The 17,637-nt window shown below is 40.0% G+C and overlaps 1 protein-coding gene across 2 annotated transcripts in view; it reads right to left on the reverse strand.

Moving 5' to 3' along the window:
• Positions 1 to 9,477: 9,477 nt before the first annotated feature.
• NOC3L (NOC3 like DNA replication regulator) overlaps positions 9,478 to 17,637 on the reverse strand; it is an 85,282-nt gene continuing 77,122 nt past the window's right edge. For both annotated transcript variants that reach the window (XM_030203043.1, XM_030203042.1), the window contains 3 exons: positions 15,527 to 15,624; positions 14,224 to 14,308; positions 9,478 to 10,030 (listed from right to left, as the gene is read on the reverse strand). In XM_030203043.1, coding sequence (XP_030058903.1) covers positions 9,899 to 10,030; positions 14,224 to 14,308; positions 15,527 to 15,624 — 315 coding nt within the window. In that variant the 3' untranslated portion in view covers positions 9,478 to 9,898. The remainder of the gene's footprint in view (positions 10,031 to 14,223; positions 14,309 to 15,526; positions 15,625 to 17,637) is intronic.

Below are 17,637 nucleotides of genomic sequence, written 5' to 3' on the forward strand. Positions count from 1 at the left end.
CACTGCACTAACTTTTAGGCTGCTGCTCCACTTTAGAAGATGACAATAGTTTTTTTATACAATGAGTAAAAAATATTAACACTCAAAGCAATAAACTAACCACTATTCGTGCCACTAACAAAGAACTTATTTGGCAGCGAGAAGGATCAGGAAGCCAAAACTATCAATTGCTCTTTGTTATAAATCAGGTCTGCTTGTTCTGCAATAGCACAGTCTCTTTGGTTATAGAAGAGCATCTTCAGCAGCTATTTGGGCCTGGGGGATGCTACAACTTCATTGCCTCCAAAGCAGAATTTTGCCTTAGGGACAAGAAACCAGTAGACTAGGAGGAAGTGGTGAGGCTAAAGACAGTAGTAGCAACCTTGGCCCACACAGCCATAAAGCAGGTGGGAACAGTGCTGTAGGGGGACAGAACAAAATAAGAGTAGTAGAAGAGAACATGAATGGAAGTTTCTTGGGTGCTGGGGTGAGCATGAGCAAACTAGAGATAGTTACATCTCAGGGTCCATAGAGAATGTGCTTGTTTGTTTGTTTGTTTGTATGTATGTATGTATGTATGTATGTATGTATGTATGTATGTGGGGTGGGGGTTGAACTGGCAGAGCATGAGAGCTAACCTGAAAGGGAATTCAGGGGAAGAGAGGATCAACCCTATGAGGGGGGGGGGGGGGGGGTTAAGCCTGGAGGAAATTTTAAACCAAAGCGAGGAGAGGGGGAACTGGAGAGGGTAAATGGGCTGCAATTTATGATGGGACAATTCTGAAAAAAAAAATTAACAAACCTACATCCTCAAGCAGTAATTTAAAATGCAATACAGAACATTAAAGTAGGATCATTATATTGTATTATTTGAAAAAAATAAAGCAGTGGTTCCAAAACCTGGTCCTGGAGGTACCCCAGGTCAGCAGGTTCAGGAAAGCCCAGTGGTTCCCAAATCTGGTCCTGGAGGCACCCCAGCCAGTCAGGTTTTTAGGAAATCCAAAATGAATATTCAAATGAGAGATTTGCATGTACTGCCTCCACTACATGCAAACCTCTCCCATGAATATTAATTGTAGATATCCTGAAAACCTGACTGGCTGAGGTGCCTCCAGGATCAGGTTTGGGAATCACTGAAATAAAGTATGCAGAATTTTAAATTTGGCTTTGTGTAGATTCTCCCAAGAATGACTATTGGTTCATAGTAGTGGTTTGTGCCCAGGAATCACTTTTATGTTTCAACATTTTTATTGATGACAATTCAATGAAAACACTTTACAAATAGGAGAACTTCAAAAAAATACACCCATGTATAAAACAAAATACCCCTACTAGTAGTCAACAAATACCATTTGTCATCAAACCTTTAACCATTTGTTACAAGGAACTGCTTTTAAATCATGTAAACACTGCTTTTAACAGCAGCATCTGCTCTTTTTTTTTTTTACATTTGTACCCCATGCTTTCCCACTCATGGCAGGCTCAATGCGGCTTACATGGGGCAATGGAGGGTTAAGTGACTTGCCCAGAGTCACAAGGAGCTGCCTGTGTCTGAAGTGGGAATTGAGCTCAGTTCCTCAGGACCAAAGTCCACCACCCTAACCACTAGGCCACTCCTCCACTCATCTTTTTTAAAATCATCTGGTCAGATTTTATAGGTTGATACTGCTGATCTAGTATTGGCCAGGGCTATGCACCCATTTTAATAAAACAAAAGTTGTTTGCTGTAGTAGCAGCCCTACAATACTGATGCTGTCTCAGGGTCTGTCTTTTCAAAAGATAACAATGTAACTTTCAGCATGCTAGTACTTAGCTACACTATAAATTAAAAAAAAACACACAGAAACACATTCTTGGTCACTTGTTCTCCATCATATGTGGAGTATTTTGCAAAAAGCATTTGAGGAATTTAGCTCACAACTTTTCAGTAGTAGCTCAAGGTGAGTTACATTCAGGCACAGGTGGTATTTCATTGTCCTCTGAAGGGTTTACAATTAGAGAGTTGCCTGGGGACAGAAATTTCACCCGTCCCCAATGGACTATATGCGGATAAAGAAAACATACACAATCTTAAACAAAAAGTATCAACATACACAGATTATACTAAAATAAAAAGGAGCATTCTATCATTTCATACTACAATTAGCCTTCAAAACTGCTGGAAAATATATACAATTCTCAAATTTAAAGTGCCAGACTGAATAAGTATGTTTATAACCAATTTGTTTTAATTGAGTAGTATCTGACATCAACCTAATTTGTCCTAGCAGAGTTCCACAATCATGGACCTGCTATAGAAAAAGGTTTTTTTGCCTCATTTCTTCAAAATTAATTTTTTGTAATGCTGGAATAGCCAATAGAACTGCATTCATTGATCTCAAAGATCTAGCTGGTTGAGAAATCTTGTTCTCAAATAATGGTCAGATTTCAATTTCAAAGCCTTATGAATTAGCAATTAAATTTTGAACTGAATTCTCATTTCCACTGGCTGGTTAGTGGAAATCCTTCAAAATTGGCAAAATCTTTAGAAAACATGACTGCCCAGACACTAACCTTACTGCCGAGTTTTGAATAACCTGCAATAATACTGGATTTTGACAAACCCAGTTAAAGATCATTGTAGTATTCCAAACTCTGGGCAATCAGCCTGAAATCTTCAACAAGAATACGGCCCTTCAATCTGCATAACATCCTAAGCTTAAAAAAAGAACTCAATCACTACCCTTTAGTGTCCAATGTTCCTATCAATCTATTCTCATATGGCTTATTATGGAACATTGGACACTAAAGGGTTAAATTACTCCCAGATTATGAACCTCCGATTTCAAACGCACCACATTATCAAATAGCTTAATTGAATCAGGAACCTGTTCTGCCCTACAATTACCAAATAATATCACTTCACTCTTATCAATGTTTAGAACCAATTTGCTCTCTCTAAACTACCTAGCGATAGTTTCAAAGATCATTTGTAATCTTACCACTGCCCCCTCTATGGAAGTATCAAAAGAAAAGAAAAACTGGGTATCATCCCCGTAGACTCTATAATGGATAATGAGAGAACTCATTAAACGACAAAGCAGAATCAGATAAATATTAAATAGGACAGGGAGAAAAATTCTGTTTTGGTGAGAACTAATCACCCAATCTTACTTCTAATTTCTAATTATTCAGGACGGATTCAAACCAATTAAGAACATTTCCTACTATACCACATGACCTCAGTCTCTGCAACAGAATACTATAACTCAATGTATCAAAGGCCACAGATAAATCTAGCATAATTAGGTAATACCTAGAAGAATGATCAAGACCCTGTCTCAAAACATCCAAAGTAGAAATTAGTAGGGATTCCATACTGATAAGGATCCAAAATTTTTGCAGTCTCCATATAACTGTTTTAAAACCACTTTCTCCAAAACTTGGCCCATCATATGTAAAGATGACACAGGTCTAAAGTTATTAAAAATAGATGGATCTAATGAAACTTTCTTCAAAATTGGGCTAACAGTGGAAACCTTTAAAACATCTGATATTTTGCCTGTATTCAAAGACACATTTAGTACATTCGAAATCACTCGACCCAAACTTCCATCTGTAGTCTTGAGCACAATTATTACTACTACTTAACAATCAGAGAGCATTTATCTAACCTATACCCACCTGTACCTACTAAGATCCATTCCACCCCCACAATTAATCTCCTTCATCCCCACCATGCATTCTAAGCCTCATTCTGGTGCTCCAATTGCCTCACTCAGTGTATTCCAAGCTCATTCTGGAGTCACCAGCAGGGTTGCCAGATGGGCGGTTTTCCGCAACCCGCCGCGGGAAACTTTTGCCCGCGGCGGGTTGCGGTTTTTTTGGGCTGGTTTTGGTTTTTTTGGGCGGGTTTTGGGACGGTTTTTCAGCCGGCGGGGGTGGGGCTAATGGTGACAGAGGCGGGGTTTATGACATTTTGGGCAGGGTTTGCCGATGTATTGGGCGGGGCAATGATGGTGGGGGCGGGGCTGATGATGGCGGGGGCGGGGGTGATGACAGCAGGGGTGGGGTGTGTGCGGTTTTTGGGTGGTAATTTTTTTTTTTATATGGCAACCCTGGTCACCAGAGATTTTGACCAAACAGGTTTAATAAGACAGGAGTTGGTATAACATCAAAAGGTTGACGAGCTTCCCCCCCCCCCCCCCCCACACAGCTGCTATATTAGTGCTATTAAAACAATCAGTCGCTGTATCCACGCTGAGTTGTTCATTGTTATTTTATCTGTTACTAGTAAAAAAAAAAAAAAAAAGGGCCCGTTTCTGTTTCAAAGGAAACGGGCGCTAGCAAGGTTTTCCTGGGAGTGTGTATGTTTGAGTGAGTGTGAGAGTGACTGTGTGAGTGAATGTGCGAGTGTGTGTGACAGAGTGAGACTGGGTGCGAGTGTGTAAGAATGAGAGTATGTGCCAGGGTCATCATCCCCCCCCGGTCTGTCTCCCAGTTGCAGGGGGGCCCCCCTCCCTCCCTTTTTCCCAGTTGCAGAGTCCCCCCTCCATCCGTCCCTCCCTGTTTCCCCGTTGCGGGGTCCTCCCTGTTCCCCCCCCCTCCCAGTTGCAGGGTCTGTCTGTCTCCCCCCTCCTTTTGTCCTTGATGTTTTAAGGCACTATCAACAATTTTAAAACGACAACGTGCAGCAGCAGCTCCTAGTTTGAGTGTACGCCAATGAGGGCTGCGTAGGGGAGTGGAAACAGATTAACCAATGGGCTTCCTTGCTTACCGTAGACTTGCTGTGCTCTCTTCCACTCCTATTAAACGTCCTGCAGCATCTCATAGGTTTGCTTGCTTTGTTGTGCGTGAACGGGGATGACAGATGTGATGGAGTCAGAACCGCTGGTCTTTCCCTCCCCCCTCTTCCGAGTGGACTCCAACCCCTGCTCACCCACCTCCTCCACATTGGACAGTCAGCGCAGCCTCTCGCCGCCCTCCCTCTTCGTCCTCTCCAACAATCCGAATCCAGACTTGGAGAGGAGAGGGGGGGGGGGGCGGTGGCGGTTTTTTGAGGGCGGTTAGTGTGCGCGTGTGGTTTGGGAGGTTGGTAGCCAGTCTGGTGAGATTCCTAGGCAGGGGGAGGAGTAGGGAAACATGCTCCACGTGTTTCCCTACTCCTCCCCATGGCTGCTACTCCTCCTCCTGCCTGGGTCGCTGTTTGCTGCTGCCTACTCCTCCCTCTGCCTGGGTCGCTTTTTGCTGGTGATGTCACTTTGATCTACTCCATGAAGCAGACCACCTCCAGCGGAAGCCACGGTCCCAGGCAGCTTCAGAACGGAGGTGAGAATTATTATAAAGGATATTTAGAAACATGTCAGCTAGATGTAAAAAGAGTGGAAGCAGTGCAAAGAAAAGCTACAAAAATGGTATGGGATTTGCATTGCAAATCGTATGAGGAGAGACTTGCTGACCTGAACATGTATACCTTAGAGGAAAAGAGAAACAGGGGTGACATGATACAGATGTTCAACTATTTGAAAGGTATTAATCCGCAAATGAACCTTTTTCAGAGACAGGACAGCGGTAGAACAAGAGGACATGAATTGAGGTTGAAGGGTGGTGGATATGTGGAATGCCCTCCTGCGGGAGGTGGTGGTGATGAAAACGGTAACAGAATTCAAACATGCGTGGGATAAACACAAAGGAATCCTGTTTAGAAGGAATGGTTCCGCAGAATCAGCGGAGATTGGGTGGCAACACCAGTAATTGGGAAACAAAACGGGAGCTGGGCAAACTTCTGGCCCTGATCGTGAGTGGATAGGGATGGGCTGGAATGTAAATTTTAAGGGGCTTCGACGTTAGCTTCAGAACTTAGTACAAGAACAGTGCTGGGCAGACGTCTACGGTCTGTGCCCTGAGAAAGGCAAGGACAAATCAAACTCGGGTATACATATAAAGTATGGGCAGACTGGATGGACCGTACAGGTCTTTATCTGCCATCATTTACTATGTTACTATGAAGTATCACAACAGAATAACTTTTCAATGGGTAGAGTAGTGATTAGTTCTAAATCATAACCATTGTGTCATTGGTTATAGGGACACTCTTGCATGCACTATTTTGGTGATGAGATTTTTTACCTAGTAAAAGGGTCACCAAAACAGACATGTTCTGAAAATCAGGTGCTCAACCCAGGTTTTATTTTTAACTAGAAACGTTTCATTTTAAACCTTAATTAGGTTGAAACTTGGGAGCATTTAAAATTCCCCCCCCCCCCCCCAATGTCTAGATCAAAAGAAAAAGATGGCATATGGGAATACACTCCTTTTGTTTTGTGGAATGCAGTGGTATATTATAAAAATGCATTTGATATTTTTTACTACTAGTATTTAAAAAAACAGGTATTGAATAATGAGGGAAGTGCTACTGCCTTCATGCAAAGTCCAGAGTCAGTCTACATATGCCAGTTCTGTTGCATATATTTATTTCTAACGTCTGTTTGGATGAAAATGAAAGCAGCACACTTTTAGCCACCAAGTTCATACAAAGTTAATTATTTTCAGTGGAAAATAAATCTGTTTGCTGCCTATGTGAATATTCGATCACCGTTTCATTATTGCTACCAAGTATTATATATTTGAGGCATTTGCTTAAAACTTTGATGGTTTTATTCACTTATCCAGACCTTACATGCATATGGTATTGCTTTTTAAACCCAAAGGCAAAACCTAAGGGTAGTTGAATAATTAGGTATAAATTGTGTTGTTTCTATTTGTTTTAGACTGCTTTGGGTCCCACTGATCTGCCCATCTGCTGTCTGGAATTTTGGAAGATGTAAATAAAAAATAAATTTTGGATATACTCTATTGAAGTTGCTGTTTACTTTTGCAATGTGTGTATGGATGCCTGTTCTGGTGTGTGCATGTGATAATGTTTGAATATCTGTCTATACTTATGGCTATGATTTCTGAACATGCATTATTATTACAGACTTTTAAATGCCCAGTTGGGCATATATACCAATCTTAGGCATATCCATTGACTTGCTCCCATGATGTTATCATTGTCCAGAAAGAAGAGGTAAGAGTTTTCTATTTTGGCACAGTATAACAAATCACAAGAACAAAATATCAGAAACCCAATGAACTACATTATAGCCCATTTAGTTATATTTCACCAAATAAGAGATCTGCACAAAACCAAATATTTTTATTATTTTGCCTTAGAAAACCACTTGTCCCTGAAACATGCTCAAAACAGAAAAATCCATTTCTGTATCTAAAATATATCTAAAATGTAAACATCTACAAAAGAGATAAAGTAAAGATGTGATTCCATGTGCCCCAATGAAAGGAGAATTTAAATTTCACTTCCATTTAATTTCAATATATTCCATCTTAACACCTGGCTTCCCAAGGCAGATTACAACAGTTAAGATGAACCCATCAGGAAACAGAATATCCTCACTGAGATTTGGCCATGTATTACTGTATTGTACAGGACCGTGTAGAAAAATGAACACAACATATAGTGAGTTTATTACTGCTGTTTCTACCAGCTACAATAATTTTAATGTTGTTTTAATGATTTTCAGTTTTATTTCATGATATATCTCTACATATGGGAATCTTTCAAATAAATAAAAAAACATGCCAACTACAAAAAAATCACATATAGGTAGTCATAAGCATTTGCTATTGTTTTTATACAGAAATATCTTTATTATCATAAGCAAAAATAAAGGCATACACAGCACAGTCATATCCACAATACAGCATTGCAAACTGTGCAGCACTGACAAATACGTTTTGAATATAACCCTCCCCTGCTTCACTGACCCCACCCCCATCCCTTTCTATGCAAAATCTAGGTTTAATGAAACAATATAAAACCTCACGTTTGCTATTGTTTTCAATAGCAATTTCTATTGTTTTGTTCTGACCAATATGGTGGCAAACTCTGCCCACTGCCTTCAGCCCAGATAATGGGCTCATGCCATCTCTTGTCATTAAACCTCCTTCATTTTAACTATACTTAACTACACTTCCGCAGGAATTCCATAGCAACTTCTTCCAGACCTGTGGGATTTCTGCAATCCCCATTCCCTTACAGCTTACTATTTAAGTCTGAGGCAATGGAGGGTTAAGTAGTAGTGGAATTTGTACTGGTTTCCCTTGCTTCTCAGCCATCTACTCTAACCATTAGGCTACTCCACTCTACATTTTCAATGGGAAAGAAAAGTTATAGAAATATCTAGATGGTAAGCAGAAATGTGATAATTTTTTGATTTTTGATCTTAGCAAATTAGCTGTGTTTTCAAAACTGGCTTAACAAGGAACACAAGTGATTAAATAGAGCACCCCCCCGCCCCCATGTCCAATCACAATAGCTGAGAAGAGTCAAATACTTTTGGCTTTCCTTCCTCCTTTTTTTAATACATGGAAAATATCTGGTCTGGGCTTCCAAGATGGTATTTTTGACTAGCATCCACGCCTGATGTAATTTTTGACCTTTCCAGCTACTCCTCTTTTTTTTTAAATTTTTTTACCATTCTCCTCGTTTTATCAGTTTCCTTTTTGAAAATTAAATGCTAATGTATTGGATTTCCTGTGTGCACTTACTCCAGAGATGATATCAAATGATCACTGTTATCAAGTGGCCCCAGCTCTATTACCTCCTGCACCAGATCATGTGCTCCAGTAAGGACTAGGTCTAGAATTGTTTTCCCTTTTGTTGGTTCCTGAACCAGCTGCTCCAATAAAGCAGTCCTCGATTTCATCAAGGAATTTTACCTACCTAACATGCCCTTTTACATTTACCCAGTCAATCTAGAGCCGTGCCATTCTGCTAAAAAGCAAATCTCTTCCACGTAGAACCATAAGAGCATCTAGTAGAATCTCTCCAACAAGGCAGGATGACTTCTAAGATGCTATAACTCCTCTTACTCTCTTACCTATTTAGATGTTAACCATCTCTCTGACCTCATGTGCAACTTTCTTTAAATTAGTCACCTTATTTTCTAACTCCTATTACTCTCTTATCTATCTACATGTTCCATCTTTGCTTATACCCTACAATGTCAATTAAAATGTTCTATTACATATTGTGTTGACATTTTAAGTAGTATGCTATGCCATACTTTGTATTGTTATTTGAATATTTTTACTGCTGTAATTGTCTGTTGCTCATGTTGATTTATTTCTTACTGTACACCACCTTTTTTGGTTTTAAGATGATGAAAACTTTTATTGGGACATATTACCAATAGCCTTTGCAAAATCAAACAATAAAGTTCTGAAAGAGAGGCCCAGCCAGGATGCCAATCACCACCCCTGCTCCCTAACCACCCCCCCCCCCCCCACATACACTCCCCAAAAATATGAGGGGATGAAAGGCAGCAACTATGAAAAAATAAGAAAATGTGGGAAAAACTCATATTACAGATGCCAACCCCCCCCCCCCCCCCCACCAAACAATAACAATGTCAGAAAATGAGAGAGAGAGAGAGAGAGAGAGAGAGAGAGAGAGAGAGAGAGAGAGAGAGAGAGAGAACATCTTACTGGTTCTGCAGAAAGATGACAAACTATAGAAGTCCTGTGTGAGAATAACGTGACATATTACATACATCTTGGAGAAAATTGTTAATTCTTCAGACTTTTAGATAAAAGAAATTCTGATGGTTTTATTGAAAAAACATTTTTTTCTGCACAGAAGCTGTACTTAAATATAAAAAGGCTTAAGAAACCAGTGGTTTGTTACAATTCTTTGTACACTTTATAAATACTAATAGTAAAGTTTTTTTAATCCAGTACTGAATGGGCATCTCCATAAATAAGAAGCATGTGCCATTATATCTTGTGTAGAGAGTTCATCTGTACTCCAACAATGGGAAAATATATCCTATTTTTCTTAGAAAAAAAAAAACCATCTGCTCCACTGGTTTGTCAGTGTTCATCCCAGACTCTGTGCTATTAAGCATTTAGCAAAATCCAAGTGTCCAGAACCAGCAGCTTCACCGAGATTTAACTGGATCATTTTATTTAAGTCTTCATTCAAAAATGAATCACTCTTTAAAACCACACCCTGAAAAATATTTAGAAACAAAACTTTTAAGGCACCTTATTTTTAAGAGCACTGTCAGATTAATAAGAATGAGAATGTTGTTTATAACCATGGTACAGAAAAGACAAAAAGAAAAAAGCAAACCTCAGCAGAGATTCCACAAGCATAGATTATGCAGAAAACTGCTACTTCAATATTCATCATAGCTGAATCACAGTTAAAACAAGGTCAAAATATTAGACAAACAAATTGCCTCTTTTTTTAAGAACATAATAGCCATGCTGGGTCAGACCAATGGTCCATCAGGCCCAGTATCCTGTTTCCAACAGTGGCAAATCCAGGTCACAAGTACCTGGCAGAAATCCATGTAACCAATCCCAGGGCAAGCGGTGGCTTCTTCACATCTGTCTCAATAGCAGACTATGGAATTTTCCTCCAACTTGTCCAAACCTTTTTTAAATCCAGGTATGCTAACTGCTGTTAACTTTGTTTGTGCAAATTAAGGGGAGGAGGGGTGCAATAAAAGTTGGGCTTTTAACACATCTTAATTTATCCAAAAGAGTCACCGACCAGCGGCAGCTCAGTACCGTAAGTTACTAACTCTCAAGATACGAAAACATAACTTGCAAGAAGAAAATAATCACCCATCCCAGAAGAGTTTCCCCTCCTGAACAAATCTCCTTCTCCCAGAGTTTACTCCCTCCTGATTAGACTCCCCTCCCCCCACCAGGGCCTTCCTTAAGGGTTTTCTGGTGTTTAGTGGGTTCGGGGCAGGAGTTATTCCCTGCCACTCCTGCCCGGTTAAAAATGGTGGCTGCAACCCTTGGTAGTAATCCTGTGGTACTATTGCTAGGGGTCAAGCTGTTGTATAAGGGCCTTTTAGTCGTTATACGGAAACTTTACCCCCACCAGTAGTAACACAAGACTACAGCTAAGGGTTGTGGGCCGCCATTTGAATCTAGCAGCAAGGGACAGGAGTGACAGGGGATTGCTCCTGTCCTGAATTTACTAGACACTAGACAACCATTAAGGTAAACCTGGGGGTGTGAGGCTGCAGGAGGGGAACGGGGACCTCCTTTAAGGTGTCTCCTGGGAGCATTGGTCTGCAGATTAGCAGCCTGATGTTCTTGAGAAAGAATACTGCCTGCTTTTTGCTGTCAGTATTTTTCCAGGAATAAGGTAGCTTGTTGTGTTCAATCACAAGCTGCATTATTGAATTTAAATAGTACTGAGCTGTTTGGAATGGATTTGAATGCTTTGCCTCTCATTACTAAATAACCCATAGTATATGCATTGAGATACTAGAAAATGTGTTACTGCCCTTTAAACATGCATTAAAGGGGCAAATACCATGTTATTGCTGTACCGTACCTTGATAACTACCACTCTAAACTGGAAGCCCAGCAATTTTACACAAATGTGATCATTTTTTAAGAACTCTTACTTTCATAGTGCAGTAGCAAAGACTTGTAAACAAAAGCAAGAGCACTAGCTCACCTGTAGATTTAAATCAGCTCTTACAGTATTGTACATGAAGAGCAATTACCACCAACGAAAGCGACGAAACAGTGTGACAAGGCGGTGGCCGTAGCTAGAAGGTTGTTAGGCTGTATAGAGAGAGGTGTGACCAGCAGAAGAAAGGAGGTGTTGATGCCCCTGTATAAATCGTTGGTGAGGCCCCACCTAGAGTATTGTGTTCAGTTTTGGAGGCCGTACCTTGCGAAGGATGTAAAAAGAATTGAAGCAGTGAAAAGAAAAGCTACGAGAATAGTAAGGGATTTGCGTTACAAGATGCGTGAGGAGAGACTTGATGACCTGAACATGTATACTCTGGAAGAAAGGAGAAACAGGGGTGATATGATACAGATGTTCAAATATTTGAAAAGTATTAATCCGCAAACGAACCTTTTCCGGAGGTGCGAAGGCGGTAGAACGAGAGGACATGAAATGAGATTGAAGGGGGGCAGACTCAAGAAAAATGTCAGGAAGTTTTTTTTCACGGAGAGAGTAGTGGATGCTTGGAATCCCCTCCCGCGGGAGGTGGTGGAAATGAAAACGGTAACAGAATTCAAACACGCGTGGGATAAACATAAAGGAATCCTGTTCAGAAAGAATGGATCCTAAGGAGCTTAGCCGAGATTGGATGGCAGAGCCGGGGATAGTGCTGGGCAGACTTATACGGCCTGTGCCAGAGCCGGTGGTGGGAGGCGGGGATAGTGCTGGGCAGACTTACACAGTCTGTGCCCTGAAAAGGACAGATACAAATCAAGGTAAGGTTTACACAAAAAGTAGCACATATGAGTTCATCTTGTTGGGCAGACTGGATGGACCATGCAGGTCTTTTTCTGCCGTCATTATCTATGTTACTATGTTACCATTCTATCTGTGGCAGAATTCAAGAAGGCATACAATGAACACAGAGGATCTCTGATTAGAAAATGAATGGTATACAAAACAAAACTTAAAGGCTTGCATATGTGTCTAGTCGCGCTATAGAAATGACAAGTAGTAGTGTTTGCATGTCAAGCAGTACTTTGACAGCAACTCTGGCTGTATCGACAAAAGACCGGTGCTGGGCTGGCTTGTAAGGTCCGAGTTCTGCATATAGCAATCTGGTTGTAGGATGGGTTGCAGAGAGCTTCGACGGAACCTCCAGTAATCTGGAACGTGAGGACGGTACTGGGCAGACTTTACAGTCTGTGTCCCACAAATGACAAAATGGATTTGGATAGGTTGGAGTGAGCTTTTGACAGTAACTCCAGTGGTTGGAACATAAGAACAGAGCCGGGCACACTTCTATGGTCTATGTCCCAGAAACACCAAAGAAAGACCATGATCAAGTATAATGTCACATCATTGTTGATTTAAATCTTGAATAGATAATGAACGCGACTGTTGGGCAGACTGGATGGACCACTCAGCTCTTTATCTGCCGTCACTTACTATGCTACGATCTTGTATCAAATACCTTAATCTACAGCCTGTGGTACGTGGTACTTGCTAACTCCGGAGGCAGAATCTGAGACATAGTGAGCCATTTTTAGTCAAACCACCAATGAAGGCTTGTGGCACTTATCAAAACTCACATTATCAAAGAGTCAGTGGACTGTCTAAAGAGCGCTTGTTTAACATTAGAATGCTGGGGGAAAAGTTCACACTGAGGTTAATTTTCAGATGTCCTTAAGGGGGTCCTGATACAATTTCAGGCTTGAGAGTCACCTGACATTACCTAAGGGCTCTTGGCATGTTTAACCTGTTTTTGCTCAGTGTTCCAAAACTGTTTTAGAAATCTAGAATGAAAATAAAAATTTGAGGAAACCAGGTTTGAGATAAGTTCCGTCAATTACAAATATAAATTTTGTGAATATTTTGCATATTGATCGAGTAGTATGCCACCAAGGATGTTTTTATGTTTATGAGGGAGATAAGCCATACTGAGGGTTTTGTACACTAGTATGCTCAGAGGCTTTTCCTTTTTTTGCAAGTTTTTAGTGGCAAATTGTTTATTTTGAATTGCCTAAGGCTGTGCTTCTCAACCCAATCCTCAGGGCACACCAAGCCAGTCAGGTTTTCAGGATATCCACAATGAATATGCATGAGATAGTGCATATAAATTTCTCCCCCATATTTTACACATCAGTTCCATTCTAAAACAGGAAATGAGCTACAAGAAATGAACATCTATGTTCTTTACAAGTAATGATTAAACGAGTGCAGATCCACAAGTAGAATGCCTTCCTTCCTAAACATGCAGCAGGTTAGGTAAACTTACTTGTATAAAAATTCATTTTCATTCTAGAATGTTTGATAGTGCTTAATAATGACCCTGGAAGTTTCAGGGGGTTTCTTATTTGTTTTTGGTTAATAGTTTTGAATTTTTTTCTTTGAATCACTTGCTCCCCCAGATGCTGAGTCCAGACAGCTGTGGGGAATTCTTGCTCTTAAGAGCTCTGGAGGACCACTATTAGCCCTTCTCCTTAGCCTGCAGAGGCTCCCATGGTAGTGGCAACAGTGTTCCTTCCAGTCCTCCCTGGGCCTGAATGTACCACTTCCAGCTGGATGAAATCTGAACCCAAATCTCCACAGTCTAAGGCATAGAGCCTACTCAGTGGCTCATAATTTACTTGATTATTGCACTGTCTTGTGCCTTAAGTCTCCATATAATTCAAGCTGCAACAGCAATTACTTAGCACACAAGACTGCCTACACCCCACCTTTTTTCTGGGCACAGATGATGCGACAGGAGGATTGAAGTTCATTCCTTTCATGCTATATTCCTCAAAAAGCTCCATCGGAGATCTGCAATAAACAGTCAAATTTAGAACAGGGACAGGCAAAAAAAAGGTAACTCAAATCTCTTTTCTCGTTCTCTGGAAAACTTTTTGTATTTCTCTCTTTCGATTTTTTTTGTTAAAATTAAATAAAAAGGTTTGCTTACTATGTTCAGGCTTCTCCTGTTTCTACACAGGGCATATGCAATATCAATAAAAAAGAAAAGCATACTAACCCCCAAATTCTATATATCGCGCCTTAATTTCCACAAGGAAATCGAAGCGTATTCTAAAAGAAAGCACGTAACTTAATCAGCACTGTTTATCAGATGTTAACATGCAATTATCAGCATTAAGATTTACGTGCAGAACTCGCTAAGAACATTCAATGCGATGCACATAAATTTCAAGTTGCATAGTTGAAAAGGGGTCGTGTTATGGGTACGGAATGGGCGGATCGTGGGCGTTTTGAAAATCTATGCGATTATAGAATACACCTGCTTTACGCCTAATTTAGTCATCGGGATTTAAGCCAAGTAAAACATGGCCTACATGGACGTAATCAAATTTGGCTGCGTGAAAAGGCACTCTGTGTATTCTATATAACGTACAGAAATTTAAGCCAATTTTATAAAATTTAGGCGTACTTTAGAGAATACAACTAGGCATATTTTTTTACCATGTAGATTTTTCAGAAGTCATATATAGAATCTAGTCCTAAATCCTTGAGGCTTACAAATATTGGATGTGCCCATACCATATATCATTACTGCAATAAACCAATACAAGAGCTAGAATAAAATCAAATGAAAGGAAATTCCTTCTAGCATGTAAACTAATATACTGTTATGCAATTAAGCTCTACTGAAGATAGCTGGACACCAACAGGTTCAAAGATGTTTCATAAAGTCAGGAACCTTCTACTGAATATGAGATGTGTTGGTGATTTGAGAAACACATTCACAAAATATTTGGTCTTTTTTCTTCTTGACTAGTTGTAAACACTTTGCCGAAGAACAATAGGCTATTTCAGTAACATGTTCAACATTTTCATGTACTATTACCATTGTTTCCTCCCATGAGGCTAAATTCAAAAAATGTTCCAAATACAAAAGCAGTGGTGGATACTTAAGGCTGCAGAGATGCTGCCCAAACCCTTGTGGCATTGCTGTGCACTTCCATGCAGCAGTTCCAGATTCTGACCCTCAAGAGTGCAGACAAGTCAAAAGTGGATAAAATCCATTACCTTCGGCCTAGTTCAGGTCTGAGCGCCTCGGAGCCTTCAGCTGGAGCACCCGCACAGAGATGAGAAGCAAACCTCCTCACCACAGGATGATAATGTTTCTGATTGACGGAAGAGTTAAAAAAAAATCAAAGAAATCCTGCTCTGATTGGCTAATATGTACCTGCCATCACTTCCCGTTTGGCATATACCAATCTAGAAAGCCCAGCGCACAGGCTCATTAGCAAATACAAACAGTAATTAACATCTCATGTGGCCATACATTTGTTTTAAAATCATTTCGTAATTCATAGTTTGCACAAGGAAGATTCAACTACAGAGATTCCAAAAAAAGGTTTGTGAGTATATTGGCTGTTGAAACTAAAACAATGAGTATTCTAAAATAGATTACTGTAATTCCCTCTAGAACCCCCATGCAATAAATTGTTCAACTCTTTAGTGTAGCAAATTGATTCTTGATTTTTCTGTGCTAATCTCCCAATGGAGTAAGAAATACTAGCACGGGAAAATCAATGTAAAAATCACTGGGCTAAACAGTACGTGAACTTGAAAATTGCTAAAATAAGAAATTGCTCCCAATGTAAAAAAAACAAACAAACAAAAAACACACACTAAAATCCACTTTTTCTAGCACTGAATATTTACATTAGAACTAATCCCTGGGGTCCAGGAGGACCCCATTAAGACACCAACTCCCCCAGAACACAAAATAATCCCCTCATGAACCCCATACACCCTGATTTCCCCCCCCCCCCCCCCCCCAAAAAAAAAAAATAAAAAAAAAAATAAAATCCTTGGTGGGCCAGGTGGATCCCACTCACCCACCTCTAAACAGTGGAAGGTAGCAGCAATTCCTATTTGCTGTTGCCTCCGGTGCTGCCATCTTGCAAAATGGTAATGGTTAACCTCTAATGGGAAACTTTGTGTGTGTTGAGAGGAGGAGTAGGGATGAGGATAGCAGAGAGCAGCAGGCTTTTTTTGTTTTTTTAAATGGCTCTCTTCCTGTCAGCATCTGTGCGCCGATCCCCACTCTCGCAGTCACAAGAAGGGAGATATTTTACACTCAAAGTAGCAAAGAGCCACATATTACCGTGGTGTGCGCTGTTTATTCTGACAGTGTACACTTTTAATGACAATGTAATCTGCATGACATTAGTTTACTGCATTAGTAATAGTTTTTTTTTTTTTTTAAGTGCTCATGTTAGAACACTGTGCACTGCAGCTTAATACGGCATTCTTATGTACCCTTTTACTATACTGAGGCCTATCTGGGTTTACCAAGGAAAATTAAGGCTAGATGGACCACTGGTCTGACCCAGTATGGCTATTCATATGTTCTTATGGCATAGTTGCTAATATCCTTCGATTGCAAAGGATTAACCCAGTATGATAAAGCCTATATTGGCTTGCTGTGAAATAACCATTGTAATTTTCAGAGGAATGCTCTGATCTCTATATCCCTTAGGATACTTGTAAATTGCTTAGAAATGAAAAGGTTTTAGCAGGGTATAAGCCCCCAGTGTAATGTAAATATTATGGCACATTTCAACTATTGGTCCTAACACAAGACATGGTTCTATGTTAGGCTCACTATATTCATATGTGCTATCTTTGCTCCTTTTGATAACTATTAGTGATCCTTTCTCCTACAGGTCTCACGTTGACAACTACAACTGTGCATTAATGTAATTCTCCTTTGGGTCTTTCAACTGATTAAACTGATTCTAGACAGTGCTTCTCTGTTAGAGGATTAGTTTCACGGAAATGAATGATTTGACATTTTAATATCTAATTTTTGGAGGTTTAGTTGTCTGTGTTGATGACTTGATTATGCTTTTTTTGGCTGTTCTATGTTTTATTTATATTATTTTATACATGTTTGTAGTGAGTTTGTTTTAGGGGTTTTAATTTATTTGTCCATTGTTACTTATGCTGATATTACAGATTTATATTTTGTCTCTTACTTTGGTGCTCTCCTATGCAATCAAGAAGCCAGACTCTGCTTGTAGTGCGAAGCACAAAAGAAATATAAAAAGATGCATTACCTCCTGTACTGGGCAAAATATAAAGACAGAAATTTCAAAAACTAACCTAATCCTTTCACTAAACTGAAA

This window comes from Microcaecilia unicolor, chromosome 5, assembly GCF_901765095.1.
Source record: "Microcaecilia unicolor chromosome 5, aMicUni1.1, whole genome shotgun sequence".
Taxonomy (NCBI): Eukaryota; Metazoa; Chordata; class Amphibia; order Gymnophiona; family Siphonopidae; genus Microcaecilia; species Microcaecilia unicolor.